Source organism: Pantherophis guttatus, chromosome 2 (genome assembly GCF_059756535.1).
Source record: "Pantherophis guttatus breed Tessera chromosome 2, ASM5975653v1, whole genome shotgun sequence".
Taxonomy (NCBI): domain Eukaryota; kingdom Metazoa; phylum Chordata; class Lepidosauria; order Squamata; family Colubridae; genus Pantherophis; species Pantherophis guttatus.
This window is the reverse complement of record NC_142064.1, coordinates 59582300-59600488: the sequence shown is the minus strand read 5'-3', so window position 1 is coordinate 59600488 and position 18189 is coordinate 59582300. Positions and strand designations below refer to the sequence as shown.

The 18189-nt window shown below is 37.4% G+C and overlaps 1 protein-coding gene and 1 long non-coding RNA gene across 2 annotated transcripts; both read left to right on the top strand.

Annotated features, from left to right (window-relative positions):
- Positions 1-8262: 8262 nt before the first annotated feature.
- On the top strand, positions 8263-13584 carry LOC117661951 (uncharacterized). The gene is made up of 3 exons (XR_004590177.3): positions 8263-8285; positions 9475-9837; positions 13443-13584. It is a non-coding gene; the product is annotated as an uncharacterized LOC117661951 (long non-coding RNA).
- A 2075-nt stretch (positions 13585-15659) lies between these two features.
- Positions 15660-17520, top strand: CKS2 (CDC28 protein kinase regulatory subunit 2). The gene is made up of 3 exons (XM_034411250.3): positions 15660-15858; positions 16617-16744; positions 17237-17520. The coding sequence occupies exons 1-3, from the start codon at positions 15800-15802 to the stop codon at positions 17287-17289; spliced, it is 240 nt and encodes a 79-aa protein (XP_034267141.1). The 5' UTR covers positions 15660-15799; the 3' UTR covers positions 17290-17520.
- The last annotated feature ends 669 nt before the right edge of the window (positions 17521-18189 follow it).

The window sequence follows — 18189 nt, the reverse complement described above, 5'->3', positions numbered from 1 at the left end:
GAACCTGTCAGGACCTGCTGAATAGCACCCCTGTGTAGAGGTCAGCAAAACTACGAGAGGAGTAATGAGTTGATACTTAAGCCAACAAGGCAAAATTTCATTCAGTTTACTTTCTCCTACATAAAAAGACAGGCTAACATTCACTCACATATGGGGATATAAAGCAGGGCATTTGGAAATGCCACGGAGGAGAGCAAATCACATTCACTATCCCTAATAGTAGTTCTTTCTTCACCAAATGGGCACTCTGTTTGGGGGTATACTGTGCCTATGTAGCATAATAATGAGCAGTGCTTCACTTATTTTAATCAAAGGGGAGGGAGTGGAGAAGGGAATGGAAACATTTGACAGAAAGGATGGTTTGAAAGATCATCCTTTATAGGCCCCGTGAAAGTAAAGGCTAGTTTTGCCAACAGTTCATCCCTGCCTTATTCTTAATCTGGTGATCCTTATTTTAACACTTCATCAAACAGGCAGAAATTTAGTTAGTGACGTTTTCCCTAAAGTATAAGATTCCAGTAAACTCAAGAATGTTGGAGAATTATTTATTTTTATTTAAAGTAAGCCCAGGCCCCCACCATAAAAAAAATATTGGCAAGTTCCACTTCTAAAGACTGGCCCACCTCCATGGGATTGTTGTGTGCACAACCCAATTCATAAAGCACCTTGCAAATTTAGAATTCTTCTTTTAAAAAAGAGGAAAGATGTGATGTTTTGATTGCAGAGCTTTCTTTTTAAGGCAAGACATAGTCATCATAGACATGCCAGTGCGTAAATATAATTCTGCACTAAAGGCAGCAATTGAACATTTCAAAAATTGATTTCTTTTTCTGTATACTTTAAAGAATTGGAATGTTTACTTGTATTTAGTACACATATATTTAATATATATATAGTATAGTACAGTGATGGCTAATCTTTTCCAGACTGAGTGCCCAAAGCACATGAGAAAACCCCCAAAATGCAATGCGCCCCCCGTGCATGCACGTGCATGTGTACGTGAGCCCGGCGCATGCGCTCCACTCCCCATGCATGCACGCGCAACCCCCTGCCCCCCATGCATGTGTGGCAAAGACCCGAAGACCAGCTGGCCAGCAGGAGGCACGCGCGCATATGCTGTGAACCTAAGCTGGGGCAATGGCTTGCGTACCCACAGAGAGGGCGCTGCGTATCATCTCTGGCACGTGTGCTATAGATTCGCCATCATGATATAGTATATAATAATACAGTATATGGTATATAATATATACTACACTGGAGGTCTCTTCTTAAAGACCTCCAGAGATGAAGCACCCACAGTTTCTGAAGACAAGCAGTTCCACCGGTTAATTGTCCTCACTGTTAGGAAGTTTCTCCTTAATTCCAGGTTGCTTCTCTCCTTCATTAGTTTCCATCAATGACTTCTAAGTTCTAAGAGCAGTAAATTCCTTCGCCTTGAAATGGATTGAGATTTAAAACAGGTTCTTCCAGCCCAGCAAAAACCTTACACAGAGGAGTGGATCAATGTGGTTAGAGAAGAAAAGGTGTCTCCGAGAGTCATCTGGAAAAACAAGATCCACTCACGAATGCCTTGTGCGAATGTCTCCTCTTCCCTGCACTGTTAGGATTTCCCAGACCTCACTGTTGAAATTTTTGTCAGCCGGGGAAACCATCTTGGGGCAGAGAAGGTAAAAGGCAATTCCAACTACATCCAATTTATTGTTTTTTAAAAATCAAGCAAATCTAAGCCTTCAATGATATTAACATGACTATTGCTGTTATCTCATATGCTTTGTCTAAAACTCATGCCTAGTCCTGTGAATTTCCAAATTAGAGCCTCCATCTTCCTCAGAAAAAAGAGCTACTGCTCTATGAGTATTTTAATAATAAAAAGTATTCTGGTTAATACAAATCTAAAAACAAGCCCTCAGATTTCCCCACAACAGGCATTTACAACTCTTCTTGCTGCATGAAAAGATACAAAACTGCTGTTGACGATCCGCATGAAGAAGAATCATCATACACCAGAAATACATTTTTTGGTTTGTCCTGATTTGCAACTTCAGACTTCAGCCTTTCAGTTTAAAATTCTCGCTCCTTCTCCATTTATATTCACTGTTTCCATGGCAGTCTGGTTGCTAAGGGTGGACCCAATAAACACATCATAGTTTAATCTTCATGTGGAAGTTGTTCTTGAACAAACAGGACACCAGAGCAATTACATCAAAGCAACAAAACGCATTGCAAGATTTCCAAATCTTGTACCATGAGCTGCTGTCATGAATACATTGTGTAACCAGGGTGTGTGTGTGTTATTCAGTACCAAGTTAATATTTCAGGATATTAAATTAATCCTAACAATGAACTCACGTTGTCATTATTGCCAGAGAGGCAGGAACATACAAACAAGATACACAAGTGAATTATGTTTCTCCATTCTATTTCTTGTCATTAGTTCACAACTGATAAAAGCTCACCCAATAAACAGGTAGTCCTCGACTTATGACCACAATTGAGCCCAAATTTTCTGTTGATAAGACAGTTGTTAAGTGAGTTTTGATTCATTTTATGACCTTTTTTTGTCACAGTTGTTAAGTGAGTTCCTGCAGTTTTTAAGTTAGCAATATGGTTAAGTGAATCTGGCTTCCCATTGACGTCGGACACTCCAACCATCATAAAAATGAGTCAGTTGCCAACTGTCTGAATTTTGATCATGTGACAGTCATAAGTATGAAAAATGGTCATAAGTTTTTTCTATACCATTGTAACTTCAAACGGTCACTAAATAAACGATTGCAAGTCAAGCACTACCTTCCATAGATTTTCCATGTAGAAGATGCTGGGGCAAAAAAGGTTTTAATTGACTGCTGAAGAATACAGTACAAAATGCTGACATGAAAGCCAGAAAATTTAGACAAAGCTTTATGTCCAGAGAATTTACAGGTGGTAGAAAAAAGATCTGTATTATTCAGAGACTATAAATTACCAGCTTGCTCTAATTTGCTAAACAATTTTGTATGAGGCAGAAATGCTTTTAGAAAAGAACTAAAATTCCATATTTCATACAAATGTTATATATATAAAAGATGGCTGCCATAATATAACTGACATGGGACATTTACCCTTCTCCTCCATACAGTGTTCCTTTGAGAATATTACCACATTGTATGTCTTTTCTCCCAAGAGAGCTGTCTACCTGATTTAGGTCTACAAAGCATTTGCTGTGCCTTTTAGTACCATCAAATTTCTACTAAAAATATTCTTCAGAGTTTAATACATTTGAAAGGCAACATCAATATTCCAAAAGAAGAGAAGTGGAAAGTGATGTCACAAATATCATGATGTTACTCCAGAGACAGAATTTATATAATTGCATAACCATATTTTATGATGTTGTCTATGGCAGTAGATGACCATCTAATAAACATATGTGATGTACCGCCTCAAATTTACAGTTTAAAATAATTGTAGAGCGGGGGTTAAATCTGCACATGCTCACTTAAATTTTGACCATAGACATTAATCACATCTGAAGTCAGCACAGAATGCATTGAATTAATTCAATCCATTAGCATACACAATCACAAATGTATAAGGCAAATGTTTTGGTTTTTCAGGTCACTGGGGATCACTACTTCCATATTTTTTCAGAAACTTTTCTGGAATTCTCCCAAACCATGGATCTTTGTTTCATTATTGGCAATAGTAATTTATTAAAAGGTTAAGGATGCAAGATAATCTATTATATTTGCATCAGATATTTATATGATGAATTTTTGCCAAGGTCCTCAATTCAGTTTGGAATTTTAAGTTCAGGATCGATAAATCTTACAATGACTACTAGTCCTATTTGGGACTTCGACATCAAAAGCAATTTTCCATTGAATGCCATTTGGGAACTGTTGGCATCGTCATACGCTGGTTGAAGTTATTCTAGCTGGTTGAAGAATTTGATTGAACCTTTTTAGGAAAACTGTTACCAAATTAGATGAATTTTTTGTCTTATCTAGCATGATCAGAAAAGCCAATAAAAAGGAAGCAATAGTACTTGACATTCTTATACATACATACATACATACATACATACATACATACATACATACGAAAAATACCTGATTTTAAACACTGTTTGCCTTTTTTTGTTATTGTTATGTTTGAGCTCTGGAGTTTATGCCTAACGACTCATTCTTGGATTCTCCTTCCTATTCCTTATTCATTGCTTTTTTACTAAAAGAAGAGCAAGGCAATCTTCCCTTGAACCAATACAGGCTTTCACAAAAACATCACACTTGAGTTTACTTTTCAAAATGCTTATGAATTACAAATACTCCATATCTACCAATTAAAATGAGCAGAATTTAAATTAATTTAGATACAATCAAAGGCAAGCAGTTAAATCATAGACAACCATTTAGGTAGGCTCTGTTTTATTTTTAATAAGCTATCCTGCCTTTAGGCTATGAGGATTTGGATTCTATGAAGCATATTTGAGCTTGCTTGGTATGAAAATGAGATGTGCTTGGAGAGTTAATCTGCTGGAGTCGTGACTATTTGTAACTGTCAACTTCTCTCTGATGATAAATAATTAAAGCTTCAGGAAGAATACACACGCAGGAAGCAGTGGAATATGCAGATACATAGGTGTGGAAAGCATTTGTTTTCATCCAATCATTGAGTAAAGAACAAAAGCATATATACTTATCCATCACTGTGTTCTCTTTTGAGTAAGTAGCATTAAAGCAAAGCACAGAAAGGGTGTAGAAATGGTAGACCAAAGAAATATAAGATGAAACAGACAGGAAATCTAGCTATATCTAGCTTATTTAGCCATATAGCTAAATAAAAAGTATATTATTCATGCAACTGGGCTCGTTCAGTGCTACATGACCTGAACCACAATGGGAAGTTGCAGGATTCAGTGCTGACCTGAGCTGCATACAGAGAAAAGGATTCTATGTGTAAACAGCATGGTGCTTCAAACATAACAAAACAGCGTATTCAGGATGTGGTCTGAGCCAAGGGCTGATATTATGCTCAAAGCAAACTCTCAAAAATCACCGAGTGGTGATTAAGGACTAACCTTTCCTTACAAAGGAATCTTATTTTCTTCATCTTTACCTTTGTCTTACATTATTTATTTATTTATTCATTTAATTGTAAGTCTGTATTCCTCTCTTTAAAGATATTTTAAAGGATTTTTTTAAAACAATCCTTTCAAAGTAATCTGATATCAGTCTGGGAGAAAGTAACAATAAACAACTATGGTCCTTTGTGACAGACAAGAATCAATTGAATTACTTTCAAGTGTGATTGCTTTTAATTTGAACCTTTACAATAAACATTTTCTTTGTACCTGCTGGTTCAACTTTATTCCCTGAAGCTGCCTTCTCCTTATTATAGACATCCATGAGGATGTCAAATCTGAAATACGATGGGTGTGGCATTGTGAAAAAAGCCCTCCCTGTTTATGGGAGTGATGTCAGCTATAATCCCATGCCTCTTGCAGATTGCAGCATCCCTCCTCCAGACATTGAGGATTGATTGCGTGCCATCAAGTCATTGTCAACTCTTAATGACCACATAGACAGATTTTCACCTAGATGATCTGTCCCTAGTCTGATCTTCTGCTCTTCCAATAGTGCCCCCATTGCCACTGTAATTGAGTTTATCCACCTTGCTGCTGGTCATTTTCTTCTTCTCTTTCCCAAACATCAACTTTCTTCATTATAATGCATTACTTTATGCATTATAAAAACTGTAAAAGGCTATTTTTAGTTCTTAAAAAGAATTTAACTAAGGATTGAAATTTAAAATTTGATTTAAATAATATCCTCTTGACTTTTTAAAATGACTCAAGAGAAAACTAAAGGAGGATGATATTGACCTACATCAGAAAATTATCAAAATATAACAAATATTGAATAAAAAAAGTTAAGGCATGAGAATGATAATGAAACTGTAAAAATGCTGTAGATGTTGGTGATCAAGAAGAAAGTGGATCATACACCAGTGGCAAAAATCTAGAGCAGGGTGAACTTGTGTATTTTACTAGAATGTTTATAAAGATGAGAAAATAGATGAAGAAATTTTAAGATGTACAAATATTGATAGACAAGGAATGGGTGCTAAAAGAATGAAAATTGAGTACAAAAATGAGAATTCAATGCAAAAGGAAATATATTGCGATGGTTTGTCATGGAGAATGAATGAGAAATAAATTGCAAAACCAATATATACAGTATGAAGAAAGAGTTTTTTAAAAGGTTGAGAGGAAGGGGAAGACTAAAAACTTGTAATGAGGCAGAATTTGTGGGATGAAGAAACAGACAGTTGAGAAATTTGATGAACAAAAGGCAATTTATGTACTGTATGTACTTTCTTTAGGGGACTGATTGATTTCCAGTGGACTTTGGGAGGCAAACCATACAGCAACACTATTAAAACCGATTCAATGAAATTCCTACTGAAGGAAACAAAAACAGATAATGGTACCCCATTCAGCTTGGGTCAAGGCATGATAAAATCAAATCAAAATATGAACCAATATATGAATGTGGTAGAAGAAATGTGATTTGCCAAAATAGAAAAACTATGGAGAGGTGAAGTCAAAATATTAGACATAAATTGGGTAGACCCAGCTACAGAGCTCCTTGGATGACATATTATTCTTTCTTAACTCAACAGAGTTGCTGCTATGAAATTAAATCTAAGAAAATCACCCACGTATGGTGCTCTGGACTCTATTTAAATTTATGTCACTTGGGTCCCAGCAACTTGAGCAATTAGACTGGAATCCAAACGATTGGATAGCATAAGGAACTTTAACCATTAAAAATAGATCACCAAAAAGACAGGGGGAGGAACATAGAGGAAAATATAGCTCTATGGGTATATCTGTGGCTCTTCACTTTTGTCATATCAGATTCAATCTATTTGCAATTATACACTGAGAACAGTTTTCACAGTTTAAACAGGATAATGGGTGGTTGCAGATCAGAAACTTGTCGAATTACAGAAGAAAACAGCTTCACGTATGCTTTATTATTCCATAAGGCCATGTGGATGTAATGGATTTCCTGGTTTTGTTTCAGTTTTTTCAATCAGATGTCAGGGTGAGAAAAACTGCTGAATTGTAGATAAAATGACACTCAGTGGGCGAACCACTGAAAATCTACCTGTGCCTGGCATTTTTCACACAGGCACCCTAGTTTAGCTATTGGAAGGAAGTCCATTTATTTTGCCTCTGTAAGGAGAAGCAAGATAAAAATGTACAATTAGGTAATTTGGTTTTCAGAATTTAATATTGGTAGACTGTTTGGTCCAATCTTTATGGAATATTAGAGAAAAGACAGTACAGTAGTCTGCACTTCAGTCCTTTCCAGACTGAAGGAAAGGAACAGCCTGGAAAGAACAGTATGAAAAGGGAACAGATTGGAGAACATGTCATTTCTGTATGAGTGCATGGACTTACAATACTGGGAGACATCACTACTGAGTTTAGCTTCTGGTTTAACTAGATACTTCCTGGTGACAAACATGGTTATTATTTCTCTTCTTTGAAGGCAATTTCTTCACTGGCTTAATAGTGGATTTGGCCTTAGCTAGCAGTACTGAAAAACGGTGAATTTTTACGTAATCACCCATGCACATATGCTGCCCTAACAGTTTGTCCTCAGCCACACTGTCAATGTTGTTTATACATCAGTATTCTGTTATTTGTTTTTATGATACTTATATGATTATTCTTTAACCTAACTCTGCTTTCCATTTCCATTTCCCTTCACAACACATCGATGCTGTGTATGAATTTACCTCTTACTTTTTTAAAGCCAGAAAACAGAGGTCAAGATCTTAAATAACTGCAAAGCAGGATATTTATAAGGCCTGCATGATATGTAACAAGGTAAGCTGTATCTATCAACTTGCTCATTACAATTTCCTTCTATAGAAATAGGAGCACTTCGTGGGTGGATATATTTTCATTATCTGCAGTAAAAAATTGGGATCATACGTTTCTGTCAGGACTTAAGATGATAGGTGATACTCATTTCTTCTGGACTGAATCACACAGCAGTCCCAGTATGCTTTATTGCTTCTTTTGTTCTTGCTCTCTATATAATTTGTGATGGAGATTTCAGATGAGGAGCATTCCTGACTTCTCCAGTATGGTATGCTGCAATCCTGAATAACTATGGCCTGCCCCTTTAACATTCTGTCTTGTCCAAGGTGAGACTGACGTCATATGAGTGGGTTGGAATGTTGCCATAGCAATGCAAACCTGTGGGTGGGAGATGTCAGCCAACGAAGTAGGTGTTCCCCATCCTTTCCCCTTCATATACAGTACATTATAAGAATTGTTCAAATGTGATTTTATTAGAGGAGACACTGTTGGAGATAAATTCCAACTCTAACTGTCAGCTGTCAGTGCGACTCTATGCCTTTTGCTCTGAAACAGCTAAGGGTGAGGGATACTGTCTTCATAGACACCTGGCTTGCTTCCTTGGTTTATCAGCCTTCAGGAGAGTGGCAGTTTTGGAAAATAAAATTTGGTATTTTATTTTCCAAAGCACCAGAGGGCAGGACAAGAAACAATGGTTGGAAATGAATCAAGGAGAGAAGCAACCTGGAATTAAGGAGAAACTTCCTAACAGTGAAGATAATTAACCAGTGGAACAGCTTGCCTTCAGAAGTTGTGGGTGCTTCATCACTGGAGGTTTTTAAGAAGAGACCAGTCTGAAATGGTATAGGATCTCCTTCTTGAGCAGGGGGCTGGATTAGAAGACCTCCAAGGTCCCTTGCAGCTCTATTCTGATTGATTGATTCTGATTGATTGATTGATATTGCCATTGGCAGCCACCCCCCATTTAATGCCAAGAAAAGCAAGTAAATGGCACTCCCCTGGATTTGACGATCCCGTTTGACTGCCTCAGGTAGTCTCAGAATATCACCAATTTGGCACGTTCATTCAAACACTGCAATCCATAGAGAACGCAGGCATGAGTCATCAGGAGACATGCTGCTTTAGCTCTGCAGCTTATGTCCTGCCTTCATAGCAATAGCTGTACCAGCCTGGGCTATTCTACCCAGCAGCAGTGATTATTCAGTATTATCCAATGGTGGAGCCAGCGGAAAAGTATGCCATCTTCAAAGAGTTCCAGCTGTGCTTCCATCCCTATTGTGTCTTAGCAGAACAAGGGTTTTGTTTGCAGAAGAAGGGGGAGAGTAAGACACAGGGGGACGAATGCCGCCTTTGTAGCCCATTATGGAGTGGTCACTCCATGGGATCAGAGAAGTGCAACAACAGAGCCCTCACTCCTTTTACTAGCCAATGTGGCAAAATTCGGGGGAGGGAAGCAGGGATCTCAGGTTGTATAAAAGATCAATAAAAAAGAATGTGCTTTTCCTTATCACAAACACTGTAAATGAAAGTGATCCATTTCTATGAGTAATTTATACCAATTGAAGAGTATTTGGATTTGATATTTGTCCTGACAGCTGCGAGATCTTGCAAGTATGTCACTACCAGGAATCCAGAATGATCTTTCGAACACTGTATCACTGATGCAAGTTCGCCAGTAGAGAGGCCAAAAACTCCACCACTGGACTGGAGTAGCATTCACTGGAGAAAGAATTGCTGGTGGAAAAAACAGAAGTCTAGGGAGATGGAGGAAATGTGAAAAGAAGTTGGGGAAAAAGAGGAAGAGAAGGAGGGAGGAATGGATTGGATGAAGTTGAACCTTGTGGAAAGCTAGAAAGTGACTGCAGATAAAGTGGAGGAAAGCAAAGACCTCCAAAAGAGAGGACTGAATACAGTGGAGAAGATTACATCAGAAATGAGGAATGCACTACATGAGAAGGGTGAGATCATCAATCAGAGATCTAAAGGGTACATTTACTGAGGATATAGGCGGGTAAAGACTGCTGGACCTGGGAGGTATACTTGGAGGAACTGCCCAGATTTGGGCCAAGCGCACAGGACCAGAATCTGGGTTGTTGGGCTGGGGTCCTGGCATTGCAGTCGTGAATTGTGTGCTGCACTGTGATTGCTAAATATCCTCCTAGGGAAGCGAGATAACCACTTTCAGATTCAGGCCTTGGATATGTTCATGAGATCACCTGGCATGTTGACCAGTTTGTACTATGCTGATCAGAAGCTTTAATGGATAACTGGCAATAAGAGAGGGCAGTTGAGAGGCCTCCTCTGTAGTGACTCTTCTTGATCTAACTCTTGTAAGAGGGAAATATGAGTGAGGTAGAGGCGATAAGGAAGTTGATGCAAATCAATAGAGATGATGTAAAGTTTTGGTGTGAGGAAATCAGGAAGCTAGAGTGACTTATGCCAAGTTGCTCCAGATTGCATGTGAGGCTTGAATGGGATTAGCCTTGGGGTAATGGTGATAAAACACTGAGCTTATCAATCAGGTGGTTGGCAGTTCTGCGGTTCGAATCCCTAGCACCGTGTAACAGAATGAGCTCCTGTTACTAGTCCCAGCTTCTGCCAACCTAGCAGTTTGAAAGCACGTAAAAAATGCAAGTAGAAAAATAGGGACCATTTTGGTTGGAAGGTAACAGTACTCCGTGCGCCTTTGGGGTTTAGTCATGCCGGCCACATGGCCACAGAGACATCTTTGGACAGCACTGGCTCTTCGGCTTAGAAACGGAGATGTGCACCGCCCCTAGAGCTGGAAATGACTAGTATGCATGTGTGGGGGAACCTTTACCTTTACCTTAATGGTGGCTCATTAGGGTCTATTGGTCTTCCTGATATCAAAATACAAGGCTGATGGGGAGAAGATAGGAAAGCAGATTGCGTTCATGACCGATAGGGTTACGGTGGAAATGCTGGGCTAACTATTAAAGGGAACAGAGTCCTGCAATTGCTTCTGGTTCTCACTAGATTGCCAGTGACTTAGATATCAGTCTGCTGTTGATAAATTCCTGACCGTGTCTCATCAATTACTAGGATAACAAAATCATGCATTAACAAAATCATATTCTACTAAATATGTTAACAAATGGAGGCCAATAGAGTCTGTATGCATGATTGTTTTTTAGATTAATTTATATTACTCTGAAGTTATATATGTGAACTCTTATAACTTCTGATAGTAGTATTAATGGGAGACTGAGAAAAAATGGACTTTCTGGTTATAAATTTCTGAGGCAAAATGAATATTATATGTATATGTATATGTATATGTATATGTATATGTATATGTATATGTATATGTATATGTATATGTATATATATTAGTAAAGAAAGCAGCCATCCTGAGAGCTGCCCATGATGGCTATAAGTCATGATTGTTATAGAACAGGTCATATGACTGATCCGATTTTAAACCTTTTTTGTGGTGGTTGTTAAGTGAATTACTGCACTTGTTAAGCAAACACTGCGGTTTAAGTAAAATTTATTGAGGGGATACAAGCAATAAAACTATCAACATCCCATGAGAAATATTTTTTTTTCTACACAAAAAATGAACCTTAAAAACCAGAACATTTGAGACTTATTCTACTTACTGTAAATACCCAAAGAGTGTTGTATTTTTTCTGACTGCAATCTACAATACCAGTAAGTTCAATAGCACTAAAGCTATTGTTATTTCCAGTTTGAATATTGTGTAGACAAATCAAAGTGCGTTCCTCTGTAAAGGATTGAAGGATTGAAAAATTGGACACAGTCCCATGATCATTTTATCTTAAATACATACAATAATTATAATCCATTCATCCAAAATTGAAATTTCAAATTGAAGTATAATAGTATTGATTAGGATTATATGTTATGTTGGTGTCCTAGTTTCTTGAAAAAACTGCTATCGGCCAAATTCATACAACTCAGTAATACAAACTAAGAAACAAACAAAACAATATCACTGACCAATCTGTTAACCTGGATCTTCAGAATTCCAGGTGACAGGAATTCTGAGTTCATAACCTTTAGGGATGTGTAAATTATTCATATTATATATACATTAAATTTTGGTTGGGATAAAATGTAATTTACTATATTATTCAAGCTATTTTTAAAAAGGATTTAAATGTATTTCTTAAAATCTTGCCAAACATCTTGTAAATCTGTTGCAATACACAGTGATTAGTTATTTACTCATTAACTTGGAAAGTATTTAAAGCAAAGTAATGTAAGCAAACAGGCAAGTACATGAGGTAAACAACTTGACTAGATGCTTATTGGGATAAGATTGCCTTGGAAGCATATATCCTGGTACATGAGCACCAAAAACTTTCAAGGCTGCCAGCAATTATACAGGGAAAATATTTAAAGGCAGAAGCAAGTTGTGTGATAGGCGGCCCTAATGTAAGCTACAGAGTTTAACATATTAATATGCCAGCAGATTCCTGTTCCCAATCTGGTGCAGGAATCTGTAGTGTCATAAAATTTCTTGCAATCACCAAATGGCGATGTCAGCTTTTCTCCAGTCCACCAAACTATGTCAATTATCTATTCTTATTGTGGTCTTGCAAAAAAAAAAAAAAAAAAAAAATCCTATTCAGATAACTTTCTTGCCAAGTTTTAGGCAAAATTTGACCAAATTATTTACAGCCATTATTAGAATGCTGTAGAGTTAGGGTTATCAACTGCCCTTTGTCAGATATTTAGAGACATGGATTAGATAGTAAAAAACATTTCCTATTCCAGCTACCTTAAATCAATTTTCTGATCTGGTTAGAGAAGATTAACTATCCTGTTCTATTCAGAGAATGCAGGAGAGCCAGAGTTCAGAATTCTTACTCTGACATGAAGTATTTAACTAGATTTCTATTATAAATTGAGTGGATCCCTGCATTGGGCATCATTTTGCAGAGAATTTAAAGGATTAAAATATAAATAAAAATATTTATATTTAAAAACTGTGGCATAATATGAATACTGTATTTGGAAAAAAAACTTGTCACATTTAATAGTACATTAATCCATACTACATTATGTGTCAGAATTCTTGAAATCTCAGATTATTGCTCTGATTGAGATATTCAGATATGAAGTTGAAAGAAAATTTAGATATAAGGTTAGATTTAAGATATGGCAGGAGATAAAGATTATTGGCAACTCCACACAGTATTTCTGGTTGCTCCAATAAGCATCATACCTGTAATTCCCATTTGTCATATCCATTAGATAGCAAACTAATTTCTTTCTAATTACTCAGTTGGGATTTAAAAACCATTGTGAATAAAATTTGTGAGTAGAAATGTTGTAGTTGGAGCAGATCTTTTTTCCATTGATGGAAACTCTTGCCTCCAAACTCTCTTTAAATAACTTTACACTTGTTGTTAAATTGAGCAGAGAAAAAGTACCTTAACAGCTCTTTCTAACAGCAAATGCTAAACTCTCTTAAAAAGTAACAAATGACAAAATTAAATTTGTGATTCATAGACACAGATAGAGAGACAAAAGTCTGATTAGATTTTTTTTCTTCTTCTCTACTGGTTATCAGGAACAGCTCATGGATTATTCTGTGTTTCAACATCAGCCCGGTGAGAACAAAAAGGTTCAAAATGTTTCTGAGTGTTTGAAAGTGAAAACAGTAATGGTTGGAAGTGCTACAAGGCTAAAAACATAAATTTACTTATCAAGGAGTATGCTCTATTGAATTCACTGGTACTTAACTTCCAAGTTCTATTGTTTAGGGATTGTGCTAAAGATTTCATGAAAAAGCTTTAAAGCTATGCAGATAACTCCAAGAATACAGTACAACTTAAAAAGAAGGGTGTATGCTATGCAAATGTTATCTGTTAGAAAAAATAAAAAAATAATCATTTGTGAGTAGAATCCCTTTGAACTGCTGAGGGAAAGTTCATGTCTGAACAGAAAGGTAAACTCTTAACACAGGAAAATAGAAACCTTTGAAGTTAAGACAAGTAGAATGTAGGAAGAAAGGGAAACAAGAGAAAAACCACATTTCAAATGTTATGTGGGGAAGCAATGCACTTAGAAAATTTTTAGAAATTTTAAAAAGTTGGGCCTACTGGAAACAGTGAGAGTGAAAATGTGTATAGGTAGTCTTCAATTTACGACAATTGATCCCAAAATTTATGTTGCTAAGGGAAACATCTGTTAAGTGAGTTTTGCCCCATTTTACAATTTTTCTTGCTACAGTTGTTAAGTGAATCATTGTAGTTAAGGTAGTAACATGGTTGTTGAGTGAATCCGGCTTCCCTATTGACTTTGTCAGAAGTTCGCAAAAACTGATCACATGAACACTGACCCCAGAACACTGCAACCGCCATGAGTCAATTGCCAAGCATCCAAATTTTTATCACATGACAATGGGAATGATGCAATGGTCATGTGACCATTTTTTTGAGTGCTATCGTAACTTTGAACAGTCACTAAATGAACTGATGTAAGCTGAGGACTACTTGTACACAATTTTTCAGGAGACTTCTCCTAGTCAACATTGTCAAAGTATTTGACTGCTACTCCCATCATTCAGACACTCAAAACTGGAGATTAGAATTACAGGTAGTACAACCAATTGAACCCAACATTTCTGTTGTTAAGTGAGACATTTGTTAAGTTATTAATGCCCCATTTTATGACCTTTCTTGCCACAGTTGTTACGTGAATCACTTCAGTTGATAACCTTAAGTGAATCTAGTTAAGTGAATCTAGCTTCCCCATTGACTTATCAGAATGGTGCAAAAGGCGATCACATGATTTTGGGATCGGTGCCAGTCATGAGCCAGTTGCCAAGCATCTGAAGTTTGATCACATGGTCATGGGGATGCTTCAAAGATTGTAACTGTGAAAATGTCCATAGATCACTTTTTCAGTGCCACTGTAACTGTAACAGTCGCTAAATGAACTGTTGTAAATCAAGGACTACCTGTGTAGTCTATCAGAGGTCACTAAATTGAGAAAGGCTGACTGAGTCACCGTTTCCCAACATTGGAAAGTCCTTCCGTGGCAGGAAGATTTAAATCAGCTCTCAATGGTGCAGAGTTGAAGGATTTCTGGTCGGAGATGCTGGAGCAGATATGGGGGTGAAAATTGCACCCTTGCAGCCACACCCAACAGAAGACTCAGATCACTTCCCTCTTTGAGGGCACTCAGTAGACCGAATGAGACACAGAATTTTTTTTAAAAAGGTCTGCAAATCCTATATGCAACACTATCTCTTTAGGAAAGGGATGAAATGATTCCCCAATATATTATTCATTCTAGAATGTGATCCTTGTGGAGTTTTAAATACCCCACTTTTGATTGTAGTTCTGGACCCCGGAATTCATTTGACTAAATTCTTGAATGAAACACGCCAAAAGAATGAAACGACGCGGGCAGAAAATTGTCCTGAAAATAATATGCAAAAGATGGGTAACTATGGGCGAAGAGCAGCCATTACGATAACAATAGTTTTAAAAAAAACAACAACAGCTCTTGGACACCACCCCGCTGGAGATATTGGAATCGTATATCATTCCGTCAGAGGGAGAGAGAGAGAGAGAGAGAGAAAGAGAGAGAGAGAGAAAACCCGCCAGGTCCCAATAACCAATGCCTGAACATTGCGAGCCGAGTGTATTTAGCGCCGCCGCCCCTCCCCTCCGTTGCGGCTCGGCGCCTCGTCTCTCTGATTGGTGGAAACGGAGACAAACCTAGGAGAGAGTCAAATAGCAACAGACCGAGACCACGTGACGGCGCGCGCTCCCATTAGTTCGGGGCTCCCTTCCAATCAGCGCCGAGATGTCGGATTCAAATTGGGTCGGGTGCTGTGTTGCCTTCACCGCAGTCGGTTAGTGACGAGCTCTGGGGCCGGAGGGGGATTTCGCTGTGGTCGCCGCCATTCCTCTCATAATGGCTCATAAGCAGATCTATTATTCGGATAAATACTTCGACGAGAACTACGAATACCGGTACGAGAACGGGGAGGGTCGTGTTACTTCGTTTGTGCCGGGGCGGGGGCGGGGGAATGGCTGAAGTCGGTTTTCGATCAATTTGCCTTTGCCTGGATATACAAAAGCGAAACAACGAGCGGTTGGGCCGCCTCAGAGGCTGTAACAAAAAGGAAAGGTGGGGAGTTTCAGGGGTTATTTAGGAAACGCCGGGGAAAGGTGGCATCAATGCCCACCAAAATCATCTTTATAGGTAGAAGCCGCCAGCAAAAGAGCTGAGGCACTGCTAAAGTACAGTAACCGCCTATTGTTTTCATACACTCGATCTCTGAGAGAGTAACTTTTCTCCCTTTCCACCCTGAACTGCATCCTGACCGCAGCTCTGGAAAAAATAATAATAAAGAATTGGCTGATCCGGGTTAACTGTTGGGGAAACTTAATGACTGAGTGGGCGTTGGCTGCACGAATGGTTTTTTCTTTGTGCATCTTCTAGATTTAGGGAAATAGCTTGAATTGTGCATGGTGTGAATATTGAAGACTTGGTTGTGGAACTGCAAATTTAACCTAATATTAGACAATTCCTTTGAAAGTATCTGAATACTGCCATTGTTGATTAGGTAACTTCAGCCGAAGCAGGATTCTAAAGAATTTCGATCACTTCCAAAAAGCAATGGATTTTTATAGGAAACTTAATTTTACTCATGACTGGGTTCATGCATATTGAGTCAAAACTAACCATTTTATGTGTGAGTTTGATGTATACGTTTTAATCGTGATAGGCATGTGATGCTGCCAAGAGAGCTCTCAAAGCAAGTACCAAAAACACATCTAATGACTGAAGAAGAATGGAGAAGGCTTGGTGTTCAGCAGAGTCTTGGCTGGGTCCACTATATGATTCATGAACCAGGTAAAATAAATGCAGATGTTACATTTTTAGAAAATATTTTCCTTGTAGACTTCATGTTGCACTGCTGTGAATGGGGAGTGTTTGCATAACCTACTGAAATGTTTGTGTATTTAATTTGTGGTCAACATCTGGGAATTGAAGGGAAAAATACAAATGTAAAGTGTCCTGTGTCGATTAAGCTAAATCATATAGTTCTTGCTTTGGAGAAGAAAATTTAGTTGTAACATATTATATTGTGATACAAAATATTTTGAATACATTTTGTTTAGCATGCTTACATTTCTTTTAATAAATGTGAAATATTTAGTTGTGATATGACTTCACAATTTGTTTTGAATATGTTGGACTATAGTCTAATGTTACATATTTGAAGGGATTATTCTTTCCAAGTCAGTCAGAATGGCAGTGATAAAGGGATGGGTTTGATCAGCATGATTGGCAAGTGTAAGCTTTCACAACAGGCGTAAACAAATTTCTATCTTTCTCTTGCAGAACCACATATCCTCCTTTTTAGAAGACCACTTCCAAAAGGCCAACAAAAATAACTTCTCTAAATTTCTGAAATTTTATGTACAAATGTATATATGTTGGTAGTATTCAGTGAATACTTGAGAAAAATGTACAAATAAGTCATTACCTGTGCATGAGCTGTATTATTCACAGCAACAGAGCTCAGTAAAATGCAAAGTTAAGTTGGCTGCTATGATCTTGAACTCTCATTGTTAACAAGTGCCTATTTGCTCTTGTCAATTTTGTTCAATAAAGTTTACAACTTACATGTAATGTGTTGATTATAAAATCTTCAATGATCTTTGGTTTATATTAGCAATGTATCTTTCTATAACTGTTAGAGCAATTCATCCTGTGGCTTTTCAACTCCTAAAATAGGTCTGAAGAAATAAACCTGTTTTTAAAATTAAATCTTGATATGTATTTCATGGATTTTAATTTCTTAATTTCCATACAGTATAAAAAAAAGCTGTCAAAATTTTTTAATAACAGCTGGCTTATTTCTCAGACCTGTCTATAGATCTGAGATTTCCTAATAGATCAGCTAGTCATAAATACTACCTGCTGTGAAACTAAGAAAATTATCCATCAAAAAAAAAATGAGACTTGTGGGCAAAACCAATTGACAAATTCATACTGATTTGTGGTAATTTGTTTCCAAAGTGCTTATGGATCAATTGCTCTGTTACCTCAAAAATCTTCCCCAATATTGATGTTAGAGTGAGTCTTACTGTTCCTGGAAATGTATTCCATTTTTGAGAATTTCTCAAGGATAAATATTTGGCTAGACTACAGTAAATTCCTTAAATTCTCTAGGATACAATTCATCTGACTCTGGAGATTTAAACTTAAATGCACATTCCATCACCTTGTTAATCAACCTCATACTTCAACAGGCTGGAAGACTGAGCTGAGAGTAACAAGATATCCTTTAA